We start from the raw sequence: 22,112 nt of genomic DNA, 5'->3' as shown, positions 1-22,112 counted from the left end.
GCATGTAGAATTTTGCCTGTGCATGCAAAATTTTGTGTTATTCAGCGCATTTTGAGGAAAAAACCAGAGTTGTGCATGTAAATTTTATTTTCTAAATCGAACCCTGAGAGGTACCGCTAGAATGTATCTCATTTCTTAAACATATATAATGAACCACTTGTCTTGAATCACTGAAATTTTAGTGAAGTAATTCGATTCCTTGCCCCTATATATACATAACTTTTGTTGAAGTTTTATATTCATAGATGTAAATTTCAAAAGACCTCTCCCAGTTTCCAAGCTTTTATGAACTTTGTGAGAATGAAACTTAATACTGAATATAGGATCGCAGAAGGTAAAGGTAAATTGGGCAAACATTTTAAGACATTTTCGTTTGACCTTAATGGGCATTAAGACCAATTTGCCTGCCATCCTATTTCCTCACCTTTAAACCTTTTTTTCTTCACATTCTGTGCACACCTAATGAAAATAACATGGGAAACTTGTCCTTGTGACTTTTTTGTGTCTGTTTCATTGTTGTCTGTGTTTGTTTTGTTCCGTCTTTTCTGGTGTTAAAAATTTGTAATTTGTTAATAAATCATACACAGTAATACTATGGCTGTCCAAAGATTAAAAAAAACCTTTTGTTACCAGTGTTTAGTTAGTTTTTGAGAAAAATGCAAAATTAGTCACAAAATTTATCAGGGGGAGTAGTACCACCTTAATTTGCTCAATATATCTCAAATTGGTGAAAATGGATGTATCACGTTTTGAAGGGAGGTGGGGGAAGGGAGATGGGGGAAGATAGATGGGAAAGGGAGATGGGGAAGGGAGGTGGGGAAGGGAGGTGGGGAAGAGAGGTGGGGAAGTGAGGTGGGGGAAGGGAGGTGGGGGGAGGGAGGTGGCGGAAGGGAGCAGCGTTCGAAATAGGGCCGGTCAGCCGGCCATTGGCCTGTAACTTTTTGGCCTGGCCAGTAACTTTTCTGACTGGCATCTAGTTGCCGGCCCGGCTGGCCGGTAACTTTTTACGGTCAAGCCCGGCTGGCCTAACTTTTTGAGGCATATTTTGAACACTGGAAGGGAGGTGGGGAAGTGTTCTACTTGAATAGTGCATGGCTTTATATGTTTAATTGCTGAAGCATTGTATAAATGTATACATCTTTGACATTTAATAATTGATTTTGGAACATACTTCACCCACTTTTATCTCAATTTATTTATCATTAGGACCAAGTACGTTCAGTTTGCGGACGCATTCCTGTGGAGAGTTACGTAACTCTCATGTGGGTAAAGAGGTTACACTATGCGGATGGATACAACATAGACGATATGACTTCATGTTAACACTCAGGGACTCTTTTGGAACAACACAGGTGGTGCTCAAGGAACAGGTATGCAGCCGCGGATCCAGAGAGAAAAAATACGGGGGGGCGCAAAATACATGAGATTTTTATGGCCGCTGAAAGCGTCATCGCGTCGTCTTACGCGACGCAGGGGGGGTGTTTGAGGGTGATGTGCTCCCTCAGAAATGAGAAACTTTTGCAAAATGAAGACCTAATTGAAGCCATTTGGTGGACCATTTTGACCCTATTATTGTGTAAAATTTGAGTTTGAAAGAGCGGAAAATTAGTGTGAAAAGGTGAAATGACCATAACGGCCCATAAACCCATTCGTGGACAAGTTTTCAATATTATTGTATAAATTCAATTGCTTTAAACATAAAGTTCCGGGTATCTAAAGCATAATGAAAAGAGCAACTTCTTTATACATACAAAGTTGGAAAATTTTGCAAAATGAAGGTCCAATTGAAGCCATTTGGTGGACGATTTTGACACTATTATTGTGTAAAATTCGGAGATAAAGTTCGGCCGAAATGTGTGAGAATGAAGGCCCAATCGAAGCCTTTCTTGGACCATTATTCACTATTACAATAGGCCTAATCATTAAGTTATTACTTAAAACAATATAAAGTGTACGTGTGTCCAAAACAAAAGCGAAAACGGCCATTACGCATAGGCCTACGTAGAGCAGCGGCGGCGGAACGATTTTGAAAGTGTGGGGGGGCAGTCAGGGTGATGTACTGAAATTCAAAGCGGCCATCGCGTCGCGCTTGCGCGACAGAGGGGGTAGGGTCCCCGGTCAAAAAAGTGGAGGGGCCACTGGTTCCGTCGCCGATGACGTAGAGGGTGTCTTGAGGGGGGAAATGTTGCAAAATGAAGGTCCACTTTTTTGCAAAATTTTAAATGTTACACTGGTCCAGAGCTTTATATCAGCGGGCTCGCAGTAGGGGGCCTACTATGATTTTCACGTGCTTTTGGGCCGAGGACCTGCCTTCATTTACTTCAAGCATGCCTAAAATAATCACAGAACCTACACCTATTAGACCTTCGATCGACCCAACTGTGCAGTTTTTTAGGCACAGGCTTACTCAATTACGCGCAATTTAACCCTTTTCTTCCCTTTTTCTTGCTTTTGTCTTCTCGTTTTCTCTTTCTTTCCTTTCCCCATTTCCCGTTTTTACGGGGGGCGCGCGCCCCCTCTTTCCTACTTTTGCTATTTTTACGGGGGGCCCGCACCCCCTCCACCCCCCTCTGGATCCGCACCTGGTATGGGTAATAGGTTCATGCCCGGGGAGGGGGCACTCGACTTTGGAAGTGACGGAGATGTGCGGAAAACAGTTCGAAACTAGGGGTCTTTCGGTGAGAGCCTAGACCCCAAAAAAGGGGTCATTCAGTGAGAAGGCTCAAAAAAAGGGGGTCATTCAGTGAGACTGGGGAAAATCTTACCAAAAAATGGGGTCATTCAGTGAGACTTGGAAAAATTTTGGATCAAAATATAAAAGTTGATGATACAAAATGTTTGAAAAATTAAGAAAAAATAATGAAAGAAACAGGGTCATTCAGTGAGATATTATTAGAAATTTTCCAAAAATCTTTGAAAAAGGGGGTCTTTTGGTGATAGGTAAACAAAAAAGGGGGTTATTGGGTGAGGGGGAGTTGAAAAATGGGGGTCAATGTGGCCGCACATCCCTGTCACCCATTTCTAGTGAGTGCCCCCAGGGGTTCATGGTAATCACTCAAAGAAAAGAAGGAAGAATGGGAATTAAAAGGGAGGGGGTAAGGAGGGAAGAAGGAGAAATGGAGGAAGGAAGGTAGGAAGGAGAGTGGGAGGGATGGAGGAAGGAGGGAGGGAGGAAGAGAAAGAAGCAAATAAATACAAACAACTAATTGGTGCACAATATTGACTTTTTTTTCTTTTTTTGTTTCATTTTGATTCACAAAATCAAAATTTGATTTCACACACTTGATGTTTTGTCCACCACATTGGATGACTTCTTCAAAACTGATCAGGTGATCGAGGGTGACTGGTTTCCAGTTGTTAAGGGGGTACTACACTAGGCCTGGCATTTTGTAATTTTGTACCCGGGTACCCGGCGCATTTTTCGGCGGGTAACCTCTACTATACTCTATTAATGATTTCAAAATGCATTGAATTTGAATGCATTTTGAAATCATTAATAGAGTATGACATGAATACAAATGATCAATTTTCATATTAAAAATACAAAACATCTTGATTTTTTTTTTTTTTTTTTTAGGTCAACCATGAATGATCCTAGAATTTAGGTCTAGGTCCGGGGACACTACAAAACCGAAAAAATAAAAAACTTGAGTTGCTGAATTTTCAGTGCAGTAATTGTAGTCCTTGCCCTATAATATATATCTTACTTGTCACAAATGCGCTATAATTTTTGAGAAAAATGAAAAAATAGGCACAAAATTGGCCACGGGTGTAGTACCCCCTTAATATGTGCTGTGAATAACCAAAATCATACAAGCACTTTCACGACAATAATGGAAGTGCTATTTTTATAAAATTCAAAATGTTGTATGTATTTTTATTTTCAGATTGGCAAAGATGTCGATAATATAAGAAATCTCAGTGCAGAGTCAGTAGTCATGGTTACAGGGAAAGTGCAATTGAGGCCGGATGGTCTTGCCAACAAGGTATGTATTTTGTTTTTGTCATAATGAATTATTTTCTTTCTACCTTTCTGTAGCACTATCATTTCATATATACGGTAGAATTCCATCTACTATACAAATATTGACTGCTATGAGGGGCATGGTTAAATTAAATTATAGGCCCAAGGTGATCTATGACTATGCCCCGAGGCGTAGCCGAGGGGCATAGTCATGGTTTGAGATCACCGCGGGCCTATAATTTTAACCATGCCCCGAATCAAAAGCAGTCAATATTTGTTTTATATACTAAATCTTAGGATTCTTGTCATCTGTTTGGTTAAAAGCATCGATTTTGGGAAGAGAAATTAATAGTTTCAATGCAAACGGCACACAGATTACAATATGCGATTTTTGCGTAATTATAACGCGTGAAAACATTAACGTGTGCGTAATATCATTTTACGCTGGGAAAAACGCGCAGTTTGATCGTGACGCACGTGACCGGTCCATAGTTCATTTCCATGGACCGGTCCATAGTTCATTTTGCGGGCATAGCTAATTCAATGACTGCACTTTCAACCAATCAGATGACAGGAATCTATATATGAGGTATATAAAAGCTTATATGCCTCTAAAAGAGGGTTTTTTTAATGAAAGAGAAGAAAGGCAGACACCCTCCACAAATTCATTATTTGGAGCTTGAGCAACTATATTACAGATACAGGTGGCAGTACAAACATGTATTATTATAAGACCAATCTATTGTAATGTTTTTGTGGCAGGTGTCTTACCGTGTCTGACATTCACCTCTTTTGTCAAAAAACCCTTGTTTAGAGGCATTATATGCTTGTAGACTGAATTTGAACGGTATTTCCCCCTGTCTTTCTGTCTATTTTCTCGCTGTGTGTCTGTATCTCGGTGTCTCCCTGTATCTCTGTGGATATGCAATGATGTTTATTACATAGCTATATTTGTTCTCTCTTATTTCTTGTGAACAGAAAATGTCAACTGGTGACATAGAAGTAGTTGCCGATCAGTTTGAGATCCTTAACAACAGCAAAGAGTCACTGCCCTTTGAAATTCATGATTTCAGTAAGGTAAGCTATAGATGATGAAAATGATGAGGTATGGTCAAGTTATTCATGTAGGTACCGTATTTCCAAACGGGGGGCGTTTATTCAAGGTCAATTTTAGAACGATAATTCCCGTTAAAATCATTAGGTAAACTTAAAACTCACGCTAAAATGACGAACTATGAACTAGAAACACTGACTTCTGGTTCACTTCCGGGTTTCCAATCCATATTTTCGCCAAAAAGTGACGCTATATTATCGACCATGTGTGCAACTTGGTAAGCTTACTACACAAGATAGCATGGAAATATCGGCATTTTTGAAACATCTTGGTTGAAAAAAGTGGTGGGGGCATTTATTTGAGGGGGGGCGACTATTTGATGAAATACAGTATTTATATTTGGTGCTTACACACTTTATTATAAGTATGGCTTACTTGATTGCGTAGGTCATTAATGAATAATTGATTGATTGATTAAGGGATGCATCAATTGATTAATAATATACCTTATTTGAGTGGTTTCAATCAATTAAATAATTAAACGTTAATAACATTTGTTTGGAGAATATTGTGAAAAAGCTAAACATTTTTCCTACGAAAGATATTCCAAGTTAATTGATTGAATGGTTATTGATTGATTGATTAATGGGTCGAATCAATTGATTAGTGGGTTGATTGGTTGATTGATTGTTTAATTAATGGGTTGATTGATCAATTGATTGATGGACTGAATGGTGATTGATTGATTGATTAGTGGGTTGATTGATTTGTTTTAAATATTGATTGATTGATTCATATGTTTATTAATTTTTATTAAATTTATCAAGGTTAAAGAGTCCACCAGAATGCTGTACCGATACTTGGATCTCCGGAGCACCAGGATGCAGCATAATATGAGACAGAGATCAGATGTGGCCATGAAAATGAGGCATTTCTTATGGAAATTACATGGTAAATATGCATGACATTATAGAGGAGAAAATAGGGTTTTTTAACCCCCTGAGCACTACCTGCCGATGTAACATTGCCTCTGATTGGTCAATTACATGATATCTTCACTTTAATCACCAATCAGAATGGAGCTTTGCAAATAATTCACCCCAACTTTTTTGCGTGGTGAAATCATTTTAACAATATTGCTGATTGGTCCGATTGATAATGAAAACTTCTTTTTGGCCAATCGGCAGGTAGTTCTCATGGGGTTAATCTAAATCCATTCATAACACCTTGAGATATATCATGCATCGGGATAAAAACAGTACAGAGTTTTCTAACTCTCCTGACAAAACAAACTGCAGGTATATTTGAGAGTGAAATAAACAATATCAGAAGAAAGATAATGGAACATTGTGTTATAATAACCAGTGGAGTCATAGCAGCATGTAGACTGATATTGGACTCTGTCATATTGACAAAAGCTTAAAAAGTTACCTTTTCAGAGTCTGAGTTGAGCAAATACTTACATTGTTGTAGCTTGAATCACTACGCTGAATGAAGACGCTGTGATGGCGTCACAAGCTACGTCTTTGCTCAACTCAGACTCTGAAAAGGTAACTTTTTAAGCTTACAATGGAGTCATGTTTTTTATTTGACAGGTTTTGTAGAAGTTGAAACTCCTACTTTATTTAGAAGAACACCAGGTGGTGCAAGAGAATATTTAGTACCAACACGACAACCTGGAAAGTTTTATACGTTGCCTCAAAGTCCACAACAGGTATGTACAAGGGATATTTACAGGTAAAACCCAAATATATTGTATCTTGTCTGATATGGTATGTAAAACTGTAATTTTTAAGTAAAATTGAACACTGATGATGCTATATCTTAAATCATGCTTTCATCTTTACAAAGAGTATATAGACACTGGTATACTGCCATTAAAACATCAGAAAAAGAGTAACATATAGCAAGGAAATTTTCAAAATACTTTTTATCATGAATTGTAAGGAATAACTATAATATATGTAAATAGGGCCCTCAATTTGCACACAATACAGTATACAGAATAAAAATTACCACAAAAAATCAGAAAAAGATGAGTAAGAAATGTTTATTTTTCTTGACTCTCAACCCATGTTTAGCCAGTCTATTCTCAAAATTAACCTGTAGAAATGTAATTGGAGTGTCATTTGATGAAATGAGGTGATGTATCGGTTAATGCCTGACATCAAAATGAAAGACAGGGAAAAAGCAGTTTAAAACCAGGCATTGTTGTGGACTGCACCTCCCCATCATTGCATGAATCATCATCAGTGAGTTCTCCCTTCTCAGTACAGACAGTTTAGACAAATTGGGCTATTCCAGTTGAAAAGCATACACCCCCTATGGAACACATGACCTTAATCTCCCTATTCCCCCTATGGAACACATGACCTTAATCTTCCACATAGGGGTGTAGATTTCAAATGGAGTCACCCATGCAGGTAATCCCATTTGAAATAATTCACACACCCTGTGTGGGAGACTAAGGTTATGTCTTCCCTAGGGGTGTCTATATGGATTTCAACTAGAAGAGTCCCATGATGTGCATGTATCATGGATACCTGACATGTATCATGATGTGTAGTAATCTTTAACTTATCTCTCTGTTCTTGGTTATCAGTTTAAGCAGCTCTTAATGGTTGGAGCAATTGATAGATATTTCCAGATTGCACGTTGCTATAGAGATGAGGGCAGTCGATCTGACAGACAACCAGAATTTACCCAGGTATGTACCAGACAAAGTGAGTGAGTACATGAGTGAGTGAGTTGGGGAGTGAGTGAGTTAGTGAGTGCATGAATACATAAGTGGGGGAGTGAGTGAGTGCATGAGAATGGAGGTGAGTGAGGCTGACAACATTAGTGAGTACATGAGTAAGTGAGGGTGAAAAAGTGAGCAAAGTCGTGAGTGAATAAGTGGGTCAATATGAATGGATAATTGAATGCAGCGGAGGAAGTAAGTGCCGGGGGGGGGCACTTGACTTTGGAAGTGACAGAGATGTGCGGACACCAGTTCAAAACTGGGGGTCTTTCAGTGAGCCTATAGGTCTTTCAGTGAGAAGGCCAAAAAAAGAGGGTCTTTCCGTGAGACTGGGGAAAATTTTACCAAAAAAGGGGGTAATTTAGTGAGACTAGGGAAAATTTTGGGTCAAAATATTAAATTTGATACAAAATTGTTGAAAAATTTTGAAAAATTTGAAGAAAAATAATGAAACGGGGGCATTCAGTGAGAGATTGTCAGAAATTTTCCCCAAATTTTTGAAAAAGTGGGTCTTTTGGTGACAGGAAAACAAAAAGGGGGTCATTGGATGAGAGGGAGTTCAATAAAACAAAAAAGGGGGTCATTGGGTGAGAGGGAGTTGGAGGTCAATGTGGCCGCACATCCCTGTCACCCATTTTTAGTGAGTGCCCCCATTCAATGAATAAATTAATGACAGAATGAAAGAAAAAATGCATGGATGAGCAAATGAATAGATGAGCAAATAAAGAAGTGAATTAATAAAAAGTGAGCGAGTATAAATGATGCGAGTCTTTCAACATTGATTCTAGACTAGGAAGCTGTGGAAAATGGTAAAAATGTTGTTTAAAAGCACTTGAGCCCATCTGTCAGAGTCCCATGGAAATGATATCTGTTTTTACAATTCCAGGAGTCAGTGACACAAAGACGTAACTCCATTTTTTGCAAAAATGAGATTTTGATATCAAAATGTTCAGAAACGTGAGCACTTTCCAATAAACACTTAGCTAGGAGTAACTCCAATTAGGAATCCATTGAAATCAATGTCCAGTGAAACATAGACTTAACTGCATAAGTCAATGTGGACCATTATCTTTAAACTCATTTTTCTCAGAAAGGCCAAAATGGAGTTATGTCTAAATGTGTCAATGACCCCTCTAATTCATATTCAATATTTTATAATTTTATTAATCACAGGTAGATATAGAAATGTCTTTCATCAACAAAGAAGGTATCCAAGCCTTGATAGAGGAATTATTGCAGTATGCATGGCCTGATAATCTACCATCAATACACCTACCATTCCCAAGAATGACTTATGCACAAGCTATGGACCAGGTAAGAGCTTCAGATTCAGTTGGTTTGGTGTTTTCCATCTCTGTATACACAGACTTTATGATGCTTTGGCAAACTGACATATACTAAATTGAGAGAGCACTCAGCTGGGTTTGAACCCCGGATCTCATGATTACCGGTCGCGATTTATACCCAACGCACTGCATGGTCTATTGTTCTATTGTGTCCGATTTGAGCGCTGACATATTGGAAAATGTTGCCAATCAATATTCATGAAAGTGTACATTCAACGTCCAATTTTCGAAATTGGGTGACTTGTGCTTGGTAGGTGTGAAATACATCTGACTGGCGTTTTAATTACGTAACGCATAAAGGCATTGACATCATCGGATGGCTGCCTATAGTGCTGTTAGTGTTAGGCCTATGTGGGGGGGGGCTATGTTTAGTTTCTATAATAATTATTATAAGCAGGCCTACATTTATTTGTCATTCCTTTCTTTTCCTTTTTCTGTAGGGGACAACTTATTCTTTCCTTGCTAAAATATCATGCCCTCTTCTTTTCTCCCTTCCCTTCTCCATCCCTTCATACTTTTTGTCCCCTGTCATTCCTATCATATTCCTTACCTTTCTATTTATTTACTTCTATTTACTTATTTCTCTTCATTTCTTCCTCTTTCTCTCTTCATTCAGTCCCCCTCTCATTCTTCATATCCCCTCCTCCACCTCTTCCTCCCTCATCCCCTCCCAAGACCTCTCACAGAAGAGCTACCCCCTCTTCGGTACGCCACTGTTTATGCCAATCTCCTTCTTAAAATAAAATAAAATGTCAATTTGTGAAACAACTTTTATATAGGCCTATACCGGTACTTATTATATGTTACATGTATACGTAGCTATTACCATTATACAGTACTATAGACATGCGGATATGGCAGCCTTAATACATTCTGATGTGTAATCGATCAGCAAGCGCATTCAATTTATTTAAATGAAGCACCTAAAGTCAGTGGGTGACGACGAACTGTACATTGGCGGCTAATGTGTGCCTTTTGTGCTTACGGCTACTCAATCACGCCCTTAGGTTGTATGGTAACAAAAGGTACTTTTCGTTCCAGTAGGCCCTTTCATGCGACTTTTGTTTGATCACTTATTGACAGTAGCCTGCTAGGTAAAGCGTTACTGTCTGTTCAATTAGCTTAGATTCTTGAATTTTTAAGATATTTGAAAAAATAAAAACTTGTACCAAAGTCATCAAAGAAAAGTGTTAGCACAGCCTTAGACCTAACGTGATTTATACTTTTCAAATTCCCAAGTTCAATTTAAAACCCCATTTCTTTTCAATTTTGCCTCATTTTGGGCAGTTACTTGGGTCCACCGAAAGGGTTCGACCTTTTACAAATCGAGTGGGACGGTCCATTCTCAACTTAGGGCATAGACCCTATCCAATTTAGCAAAACAATCTGTCCACCAATCTGTCCTGCTATTTCAATTGTTATGCCGTTCCGGTTATTGGATAGGTTCTATAGGTGATGATGGTCCACCGGTTTATGCATAACATTATTCTGAGCAGTATTTTTTCCTAAACAAGGACATTAAAATTATGCATTTCGTTCTCATTTCAACTGGTTTACAATGTAAATTGAGTTTTGTTTAAGGGGGTACTACACCCTTGCCCAATTTTGTACCTATTTTTGCATTTTTCTCAAAAATTGTAGCGATTGGTGACAAGTAAGATATGTATATTATAGGGCAAGGACTACAACTACTGCACTGAAATTTCAGGAACTCAAGGCAAGTAGTTATCGATTTATTGATCAAATATTGGTTTTCCTCATTTTTGACTGTAACTCCACAACTGTTGTTCTGTGCTGAAATAAAATTTCCAGTGCAGTAGTTGTAGTCCTTGCCCCTATAATATACATATCTTACTTGTCATCAATGCTCTATAATTTTGAGAAAAATGCAAAATAGGCAATAAATTGGGCACGGGTGTAGTACCCCTTAATACCACCATTCCTTCCCAAGAATATCAGCATTCGCTTGACATTTTCAGATACAGTAACTTTAAAAGAAATGTTTTCTGTAACCTGATTGTTTTAAATAATATTTTCTTGTATAAAAGTTCTTTTGTTTCACAGTTTTTAAGTTTGAAATTCAACAAACAAAACGAAATAACAAATTGAAAATAAATGTGTAGTTTTATAATAGGCCTATAATAGGCCTACACCTTCTCAGACCCATTCTCAGACCAATTCGCACAATAAATAAATAAATAAATAAATAAATAAATAAATAAATAAATAAATAAATAAATAAATAAATAAATACATAAGGAATGTATTTATATAAGCTGGGCCTATTTTAGAAAACCCATAAATAATAACGTAATGTTTCGACAGTAGGGTTTCAACACAAATTAGGCATATTGGCAAATATTTTGCTGGACAATACTTCCTGATGCGGATGGTCGAATAAATACCATCTCTGGCGCATTGTGACATTCGTCCCCATTGCTCTAAATGGATTGATTCCAAAAGTTTAAGGTACCCGACGTTCTCACGGCTTTTTATAAAAATATCGCGGAAAAGACCAAAATTGAAAAGAAATGGGGTTTTAAATTGAACTTTAGAATTTGAAAAGTATAAATCACGTTAGGTCTAAGGCTGTGCTAACACTTTTCTTTGATGACTTTGACCGCAATTTTTTATTTTTTCAAATATCTTAAAAATTCAAGAATCTAAGCTAATTGAACAGACAGTAATACACTGGCAGGTCAGCTTACCGATTTAATGGCGTAAGCCCTTTGTCCCAAACAAAAGGTACCTTTCGATGAATAGCTTGTCCGAAATCAAATCGGCACAAATGAACAATGTGTGACATAATCTATTGCTTCTCCATCTTTAATAGCTCCATGGTTATACCACTGGACTACCTGAATTCACAGTTAGTATACAGGTAATCTCACCTAGTCATGAATGCAGACTCTCTCACTGTGTCTTAGCGGCCAACTATATATTAAATAATGAAGAAAGGAGGCATAATTCAATTTGAGACAACTGTGAACTCAGGTATTTAAGTGTTGTAACTGTCGGGATGTATGGATTTCAAGTGGAATAACCCATTAATTAGTGACAGATAGGCGAACATTGCTCCACCCATATCAGCAAGAGTTTGATGGTAAACTTGTACCATAAGACAGACCACAGAAAAACTACTTTGGAAAATATTTAAATTGGTAAAAATATAATTTGATGTAATTATTTTTTTCTGTAGTTTGGAACTGACAAACCAGACACAAGATTTGATATGAAGGTATGTAATGTGTTTGTAATCACTCTTTTGACTTGCTAGTCACAAATCGGCCTCACTCCACATATTTGCTCAGGCTGCATTGCCTGGCCCCATGAGCTCTCAGATTGGCCTCACCCGGGTGGTCCTGGCTTTGAAGCCCGTGACCAGAGTAAGGCCATTTGGTGTTGGGATGCAGAGGTTATTTCCACTTGAGTAAATACTCTTTTTTTTTGTGTATATTTGCTCTATAAGTGGTTATTTCCACTTGAGTAAATACTCTTTTTTTTGTGTATATTTGCTAGTGATGTGGTCGACATGCCTTATGTCGACATAATGTCGACGTCGGCACGTATGCCGACATGTCGACATCAAAAATCATGTCGACAAAAAAATTTTTTTTTTTTTTTTTTTTTTTTTTTTGTTTTTTGGCCAGAAAAGAAGTTATAGGCCCAAACTGACTTGTTATTCAAGGTTGAAACAGAAATACTGTTAAAAAAAAAAAAAATGCCAATTTTTTTTACAAAGTTGATGAACTTGTACATTTTGATTACCTTTGCTTCTATTGAACAGTCAGGGACACATTGAATTAGTATGCATTGCTAGCTGTTCAATAGAAACAAAAGTAATTAAAATGTACAACTTTTTCCAACTTTGTAAAAAAAATGGCATTTTTTTTTTTTTGAGTAGCAGTATTTCTCTGGTTTCAACCTTGAATAACAAGTCAGTTTGGGCCTATAACTTGATTTTCTGGCCAAAAATATTTTTTGAAAATTAAAAAAAATTTTTTTTTTTTTTTTTTTTTTTTAGAATTTTTTTTATGTCGACACACTGTCGACGTCGGTATACGAATTATATCGACATGTCGACAATAAAAAACGGTGCCGACCACATCACTAATATTATTTGCTCTATAAAATTGTAATAAGGATTTGTGGTGTCCCTGGGCTGTTTACTGCTTACATAATAAGCTTTTTGTGGCTCGAATCCAATTCACTGGTGGGGCCTGGCTACAGATCCCAAGATGAGTAAACACTATAGTGAGTGCAATCGGCTGCAGGTAGTGGGCTGACCTTGAGTTGGCCTCAGTCAGATTATAGTGGGGCCAGTGTGGAGCTGTGAGGCTGATTTGTGCTCTCACTCATTTGCCAAAATCATCTAGCAGTCACAGCTTGGGATTCAAAAAAGCGCTAGTAATAAAATGCTGTTTACAATCACTACTTGTGTCCAGTCATGGCTAGCGATGTAGCGACAAATATCTGCCACAGAGGGAGTATAAATTTCAAATGCAATGAGCACATTTAGACAGTTTCATTTGAATTTAATTCACCCTCTGAGAAAGATTCAACCTTAACCTTCCCCTTAGGGAGAGTGAGTTTCAACTGGAGCTGCTAATGTGTTAATTCCATTTGACATTCATACTCCCTCTGTGGCAGATATATCTAAAATCGTCCACAGGGGTAGTGTGGATTTTAAATGGAATAGCCCAATGTAATATATCAATAGAAAAGAACAGTTAAAAAATTTGCAGACGCTTATTATTGCCATACCGAGAACAACTTGTGGCATTATTTTGTTTTCCATTAATAATTATATTGGACTAGTTCGGCACTTACCAAGGGTGGACTAAGTATCAAATGCAGTTTTAAGGGGTTTCCCTCCAAAAAGTATTCTATTTTGTAAACTTTGTTTCACCTCATGCATACAGTTACAAGATGTAACAAGAGAGCTGAAAGACAGTGGAGTAGCAGTGTTCAGCTCTACCGAGGGGAATGATGCCTTTGTAATCAAAGTATTCAAGTGTTCAAAAGGAATGGTAAGATATAGGTAAAAATGGAAATTTTTGCACAAATACATTTTTGTGTTTCTCCAATTTTGAACCATTTCCCTTATGTTTAAATTTGAGATCCTAATTTTCTGTACATTGACCTGTACACAAAGGGATATATTTGTGTTTTGTTATTTTTTGTGGTAGCGCAGCTTGGAACGTGAAAATCATGAAAATAAACATAGCATGAAAATTTCCACTTTTACAGTATAGTCCGTCAACACAGAAGTACAAAGTATATAGACCTAGGAAACTGGAGGTATGAGAATAATTATTTCGGTGCAATGCGTGTGTAAAGTTCTTTGGCATGCCAACTGCTGCGTGATTTGTTCTTGCCGAGCGCACCATGCTCTTCATATGTGCATTTTTAACACACAGTGTGTGTGGCGCAAAGCATCGACCCCTGATGCCACAGATTTGGTTTGTACTTCAAATTGGACAAACTGTAGTGTACAAGATGGGTTAAGAATCAATAGTTTGCACTGGGAGAGTTTAAAAAGCATGGATGTACATGTAGCCCCTAGCACATGTATATAATAGTGCACTATGCACAGGCATTAAAACCACAAGCCTCAGCACCCTTTGCAGGAACTTGCTGATATACTGTTGTCAATGATGACACTTATAGTAAAAATCTGGGACTTGACTTGCCACTAAGAAGTGCACATTCTATACATACAGCAACTATAGAACGTTAACCCAAGAGTCAGCTGCATTTGTGTAACCTGTTCCTTTCTGTCCTTTTGCTTGTTTTGTCCTCCGTCACAGGCACCGTCTTGTCTTTATGTTGGACCCCATTGGAAATAAGTTTACACATTTGCAGCTAGACTTTATGGGTTATCCTGGCATTTCGGCTTTTTGGTGTCTTTGCTTGTATCCATGTATTTCATATATGCTAGATTTGTGATAATTTGTGATTGATTATATTTATTGTTCTTGTCGATTTTGCCGAATAAATATGAATGAATGAATGAATGATGGTCTTGCATTAACATAAGACATATAGATTAGTAAATTACGCAGTGCATAAAATGTATGAATGATGGGATTTTCTCTTTCGCCTATCCGATATAATACTTTTATCGTAGTGGATACCGGATATGCATGTATTGCATGGATTTGAGACTTGGACACAATGACCCTTGGGTATACTGACATGTGTGGTGTCAACAGGTGTGAGGTCAGATGTCATCTAGGGGTCGCTTGAGGTCATTTTGCAAATATGTTAATTGTTTTAAAAAGTTTTTTTTAAATTATATTATTTATTTCATGTTTGTTTTGCAAACCATGAAAGCCTGAGATCTGCCCCTCTGGCTGGCGTACATTTTCTGCACTGCGTAATTTACTAATCTCTTTGGGTTATGCTAACGCAAGAACTTCAGTTACAATTTATTGGATAATTCCCTGTATGCATAAAAAACAAATTCCTCTTAAATATAGGTTACTAGTGCAAATCTAATTCATATCTTGAAAAACATGAAAGGATAACCAACACATCTTTAATGTTGCATGTGATTTTTGTTTTCAGAATTATCTAAAAAGGAAGGACTACGAAGATCTTCAGAAGGAAGCTGTCAAACTCAAAGATGGCGGAGTGACCTTTATCCAAATAAAGGACACAGACTCATGGAAATCATCTATCAGTAAACATCTGAGATCAGAGGCTCGTGAGAATCTGGGGAAAGCAATGAAAGTTAACCCTGGAGATGTGTTGTGCTTAGCAGCAGGGAAGCCTGATTCTGTGGTAAGTAAGATTTGTTTTTATGTATGGAGTGATTGAGAGGGAGGGAGAGGTACTCACTGGTGCTGACAGAATTTATTATTCAAGGTTTATTAGAAAAAATGCACTTCGCAGTCAAAGGCTGAATTACATACATTGCACATATAAAAATACAAAAGCAAAATAATAAATGGCATATAAATAAATATGGCAAGGCCACAAGGTCATCACCTGGCCTGGATCATTGCTCATTATGTGAATTTCAAGTGAGGTTACCTGAATGAGTAACTCCATTTGAGATCTACACTCCCTGTGTGGGAGATTAAGGTCATGTCTTCCATAGCGGTGTATGAATTTCAACTGAATAGCCCATTGCCAAAGTTGTTTGTGAGTTACGAGGTAACTTACCATCCAAATCCTTGTGTTTTTGTTGTTTGAAATACACCGTAATGTTTTCAACATTTACATCAAATTAACCCTCTCCCCACGGGTGTCGACTCCAGAAGACAAGTTTTTAAAAATTTCAGAATTGTACATTTTCATGACCATATTTGGAATCTTCATGAAAAATGCATTATAATGAGTACAAACAAGCCTATATTGGGAATTCCAATTGAATGAACGCAGCTTTCAATAGCGTGACGAATTTTTGCGTACACTGCGCGATGTACGCCAGCGTGTGCGACTGTGCGTGAGTAACGCAGAAGTGCATCCAACCATGGCAACGCACTCGTGATTGGTTAGCATTGTATCCAAGGTCGTGCGTTCGTGTTGTAATTTGAAATACGCGATATACGATCGCGGTTGGATTGAGTACAGCTGCTGAAAGCTGCGTTCATTCAATTGGAATTCCTACTATAGTAATGGTTCAGTGGTTTTTGAAATAGCTGATGATATTCTGAGAAAATATCTCAAACTTAGACTTTTTATATTTTGCACCTATGGCTAGCACACAGAGCATTAAAGCTGATTAAAAGTTCTTTATCATGGTGCAAAACTTTGCAAATGGGGTTTTCACAACAGTAAATCATATTCTTTCGTTTCAGAATTCACTCTTAGGACAGATGAGACTAGCATGTGCAAATAGGCTGGAAGCAAATGGTGAGTCTATTTTTGCATCACCTTGTTTAATATTATTAAAGCCATGATTTGCTCCACAGTGACACCCTCAATTTTTCTTGAATTTTGCACAATTGTAATGCCCAATGGTGTACTAAAATACCATGTGAATGAAAGACTAAGCTGCTCTACAAGGAAGTGTTTCCGAATCAGAAAGTTGGTCCGGACTGGTATTCCAAAAACAAAGCCCAAGATTGGCTCTCCCCCCCCCCCCTCCCCCCTCTGGTACCACCAATGCTCAGTTACAATACCAAACATTGTTAATTTCAGGTGCTAGTGTGAGAGATCATGGATCATTCCATTTTCTATGGGTGGAGGATTTCCCATTATTTCTACCAAAGGAAGATGGACAGGACGGGGAATTGGAATCCTCTCATCATCCTTTTACAGCTCCAGTGGATGAACACAAGGAGTTGATCATGACTCAACCTAGTCAGGTAAGTTGTTGTACTTTAGGTCAGGCCCATAACCAGGGGGGTGTTGTACAAACTGTAGTACAGGGTGCTATATGGGTTTGGGATTTTTTTTTGCTACATTAGTAGAATCAATGTTTTTTGGCATCCTTGTACCTGAAATGATAAAAATTTGATTGGTTCCATTTTTTTTATGCCCCCTGTGGTTCACATGAGGGTCAAAGGTCACAGTGGGGCCAAAACTTAAAAATAGTCCCATCATGTTGTACTGCATCTCAAATTGTTTCTCTCATCATAATGAATAAAAAAAGTCAATTGTCATATTTTTCTGCGGTGCTTAGTTCAGGAGTTATAAAGTCGGATATGTCAAATGTCAAAATTTCATACACAGAGGTCAAAATTTAAAAATGGTCAGATTTCATTGAGACTGCAACATCGCGAAATCCCGATTCTTGAATGTAAACAAGCAGGCGGTCAGCTGATCAATCCGAGTTTTAAACTCGTCAGAATTGACCACAACCATTTGCCTAATTAATTTTCCATAAGATCACATCAGCCGTGTTCAGATGGGCTTAGAGGTACATTGTAAGTACTTAAGCTAACACAAAGCTACCTCCGAGGTAGCATCGTGTTAGCGCCAGTCTGAACAAGTATCGTGTTAAATAACACAAAGCTTAACACGGAAGATTTACCACAGAGAAATCTCTGTGGTATTGCGCCAACAAGAAGCGATCGTTCCGTGTTAACGCCTGTGTGAACAAGATTCTGGGGTAAGCTTGACCTTATGGATACAACACTTACAATTTCGCAATATTTTTAATTTTCTTTCGCAACAAATTCACAATAAATTATCTCTGTTTCTCAACAATAATGAGCATGATGAGAGAAGCACCTCAAAAACGAAAAACAAATGACATAAACTGGTCAAAAGAAGAAACGGAAGTGCTGGAAAGACAAGGAAATTTAGTGGAGAAGAAAACAACAGCTAAAAAACATGTGTATGACATAATTGCCCTGAAACTAAGAGACATTTCTGCAGCGTACTTGCAGTCAGGTATATAGCAAACGGCCCTGTAACTTCCAGAAAATTTCTATTTTTATCACGAAGCAAAGACCGAGCTGTGCAGCTAACACGGAGTGCTTAGAGTAACATACCATGAGGACAGACTGTGTGGACAAGTATCTGTGTTAAGTGGTGACCTTGCACTACCTCCGTATTACGGTAACACGGGAGGTAAGCTCCTGTGTGATCATGCCTATCGATCCCCCATCAACCACCATGTTGTTGAAACAACATTTACATTATTCCCAGGTGCACGGCTTCAGTGTGTCTGGGTTTGGGCTTGGTGGTCTGTCTAGCAAAATTAAGGTGTCAATTGGTACCAAAAAAAGTAATTATTTGAAATTGAAGAGACAGACAGCGGGAGAGGAGGGAGATGAAGAGAAACAGATCGGGGGTGGAGGGAAGTAATAGGAACTTGGAAGAGAGGGGGTGAGACAAATGGCGGGAGGGAAAAAGAAAGGAGTAAGGAGAGAGGTCAAATTACTAAAAACTCGTATGTGCATTAAACTTGGTGGGTACAGTCAACATAAATGTTGGCTATACCCATCAAGTTTCATGCCCATGCGACAGTTTTTAGTAATTTGACCTCAGATGACCCATGGCTGACCTTGGATGACCCTGAAATGACCTTCCAAAAATTTGGCTCTAAATGATGACTGTACCCAGCAAGTTTCATGCCCAGACTAGTTTTTAGTATTTCGACCTCAAATGACCCCTGGGTGACCTTTGATGACCCCGAAATGACCTTCCAAATATTTGACTCTAAACAATTTTTAGTAATTTAACCTTATGACCCCTGGGTGCCCCGGATAACCCCAAAATAACCTTCCAAAAATTTGGCTCCAAATGTTGACTGTGCCCACCAAGTTTCATGCCCATACAACAGTTTTTAGTAATTTGACCTCAGATGACCCTGGGTGACCCCGGATGACCCCGATATGACCTTCCAAAAATTTGACTCTAAATGTTGATTGTACCCACCAAGATTCATACCCATACAACAGTTTTTAGTAATTTGACCTCAGATGACCCCTGCATGACCTTGGATGACCCTGAAATGACCTTCCAAAAATTTGGCTCCAAATGTTGACTGTGCCCACCAAGTCCCACTTTTCTCACTTTTCCATGGGGGGGCAAATGCCCCCAGTCAGAACTATTGCCCCCCCAGTAGAAACCCAAAATTACGAAAATTTCACCTTTTACGGTAATTTTAGCAAAATTGTTGATTCCCCCTGAAATTCACTTTGCCCCCTCAATGCCACCCTCGGAAAAAAATGCCTAGTGTCACGCCACTGCTAGCTACATAATATTTATGTAAAAAAAATTTCTTTCATTTAGCAAAAATATCATCAAATTTGAATTACGTTCTGGTACACCAAAACAAAATTACAACACTGGCCTATGTAGCAGTGTAATACATGTACACATAATTATGCATAACTCGTAAACGCAAAATCAAAATCACCTGAAATTTTGGGAATAAACTTTTTTTGTTTATATCTACTGACAAAATGTCACAAAGAGAGGATGCTTGGATCACAAAATACTCCTTAAATATCATTTTACAAAAGAGGGACAGTAGACTAACTATAAATTTATATATTTTCTGATAATATAAACATAGATAATGTGAACAACTACAATAAACACAACATCCGCATTAGTTTCTATATGTGACATGATCAAGGGGAATGAGTCACATGTCGGTCCTGGTCGAGTTTTACACATGTTTCTAACAGGCATATGATTTTTCTTTTTTTTTCTTATAGACTCATTTCCCTTGATCGGGTCACATATAATGTTCCAATTAATGTTCTCATTTCCCTTGATCGGGTCACATATAATGTTCCAATTAATGTTCTTATAGACTCATTTCCCTTGATCGGGTCACATATAATGTTCCAATTAATGTTCTTATAGACTCATTTCCTTTGATCGGGTCACATATAATGTTCCAATTAATGTTCTTATAGACTCATTTCCCTTGATCGGGTCACATATAATGTTCCAATTAATGTTCTTATAGACTCATTTCCTTGATCGGGTCACATATAATGTTCCAATTAATGTTCTTATAGACTCATTTCCCTTGATCGGGTCTCATATAATGTTCCAATTAATGTTCTTATAGACTCATTTCCCTTGATCGGGTCACATATAATGTTCCAATTAATGTTCTTATAGACGCATTTCCTTGATCGGGTCTCATATAATGTTCCAATTAATGTTCTTATAGACTCATTTCCCTTGATCGGGTCACATATAATGTTCCAATTAATGTTCTTATAGACTCATTTCCCTTGATCGGGTTACATATAATGTTCCAATTAATGTTCTTATAGACTCATTTCCCTTGCTCGTGTCACATATAATCTTCCAATTAATGTTCTTATAGACTCATTTCCCTTGATCATATAATGTTCCAATTAATGTTCTTATAGACTCATTTCCCTTGATCGGGTCACATATAATGTTCCAATTAATGTTCTTATAGACTCATTTCCCTTGATCGGGTCACATATAATGTTCCAATTAATGTTCTTATAGACTCATTTCCCTTGATCGGGTCACATATAATGTTCCAATTAATGTTCTTATAGACTCATTTCCCTTGATCGGGTCACATATAATGTTCCAATTAATGTTCTTATAGACTCATTTCCCTTGATCGGGTCACATATAATGTTCCAATTAATGTTCTTATAGACTCATTTCCCTTGATCGGGTCACATATAATGTTCCAATTAATGTTCTTATAGACTCATTTCCCTTGATCGGGTCTCATATAATGTTCCAATTAATGTTCTTATAGACTCATCTCCCTTGATCGGGTCTCATATAATGTACCAATCAATGTTCTCATAGACTTATTTCCCTTGATCGGGTCACATATTATGTTCCAATTAATGTTCTTATAGACTCATTTCCCTTGATCGGGTCTCATTTCCCTTGATCGGGTTTACATATAATGTTCCAATTAATGTTCTTATAGACTCATTTCCTTGATCGGGTCACATATAATGTTCCAATTAATGTTCTTATAGACTCATTTCCCTTGATCGGGTCACATATAATGTTCCAATTAATGTTCTTATAGACTCATTTCCCTTGATCGCGTCACATATAATGTTCCAATTAATGTTCTTATAGACTCATTTCCCTTGATCGGGTCACATATAATGTTCCAATTAATGTTCTTATAGACTCATTTCCCTTGATCGGGTCACATATAATGTTCCAATTAATGTTCTTATAGACTCATTTCCCTTGATCGGGTCTCATATAATGTTCCAATTAATGTTCTTATAGACTCATTTCCCTTGATCGGGTCACATATAATGTTCCAATTAATGTTCTTATAGACTCATTTCCCTTGATTGGGTCACATATAATGTTCCAATTAATGTTCTTATAGACTCATTTCCCTTGATCGGGTCACATATAATGTTCCAATTAATGTTCTTATAGACTCATTTCCCTTGATCGGGTCACATATAATGTTCCAATTAATGTTCTTATAGAATCATTTCCCTTGATCGCGTCACATATAATGTTCCAATTAATGTTCTTATAGACTCATTTCCCTTGATCGCGTCACATATAATGTTCCAATTAATGTTCTTATAGACTCATTTCCCTTGTTCCAATTAA

The 22,112-nt window shown here is 37.7% G+C and overlaps 1 protein-coding gene across 1 annotated transcript in view; it reads left to right on the top strand.

Moving 5' to 3' along the window:
- The window catches only part of LOC140138801 (aspartate--tRNA ligase, mitochondrial-like), a 48,699-nt gene that overhangs the window by 6,266 nt on the left and 20,321 nt on the right, over positions 1-22,112 (top strand). The window contains exons 2-13 of the mRNA XM_072160572.1: positions 1,207-1,370; positions 3,888-3,986; positions 4,943-5,041; positions 5,846-5,969; positions 6,614-6,732; positions 7,621-7,725; positions 8,932-9,072; positions 12,304-12,342; positions 14,027-14,134; positions 15,675-15,890; positions 16,913-16,967; positions 17,256-17,422. Of these exons, the coding sequence (XP_072016673.1) occupies positions 1,207-1,370; positions 3,888-3,986; positions 4,943-5,041; positions 5,846-5,969; positions 6,614-6,732; positions 7,621-7,725; positions 8,932-9,072; positions 12,304-12,342; positions 14,027-14,134; positions 15,675-15,890; positions 16,913-16,967; positions 17,256-17,422 (1,436 nt within the window). The remainder of the gene's footprint in view (positions 1-1,206; positions 1,371-3,887; positions 3,987-4,942; positions 5,042-5,845; positions 5,970-6,613; positions 6,733-7,620; positions 7,726-8,931; positions 9,073-12,303; positions 12,343-14,026; positions 14,135-15,674; positions 15,891-16,912; positions 16,968-17,255; positions 17,423-22,112) is intronic.

Source organism: Amphiura filiformis, chromosome 18 (genome assembly GCF_039555335.1).
Source record: "Amphiura filiformis chromosome 18, Afil_fr2py, whole genome shotgun sequence".
Taxonomy (NCBI): domain Eukaryota; kingdom Metazoa; phylum Echinodermata; class Ophiuroidea; order Amphilepidida; family Amphiuridae; genus Amphiura; species Amphiura filiformis.
This window is presented reverse-complemented; position numbering and strand designations above follow the sequence as displayed.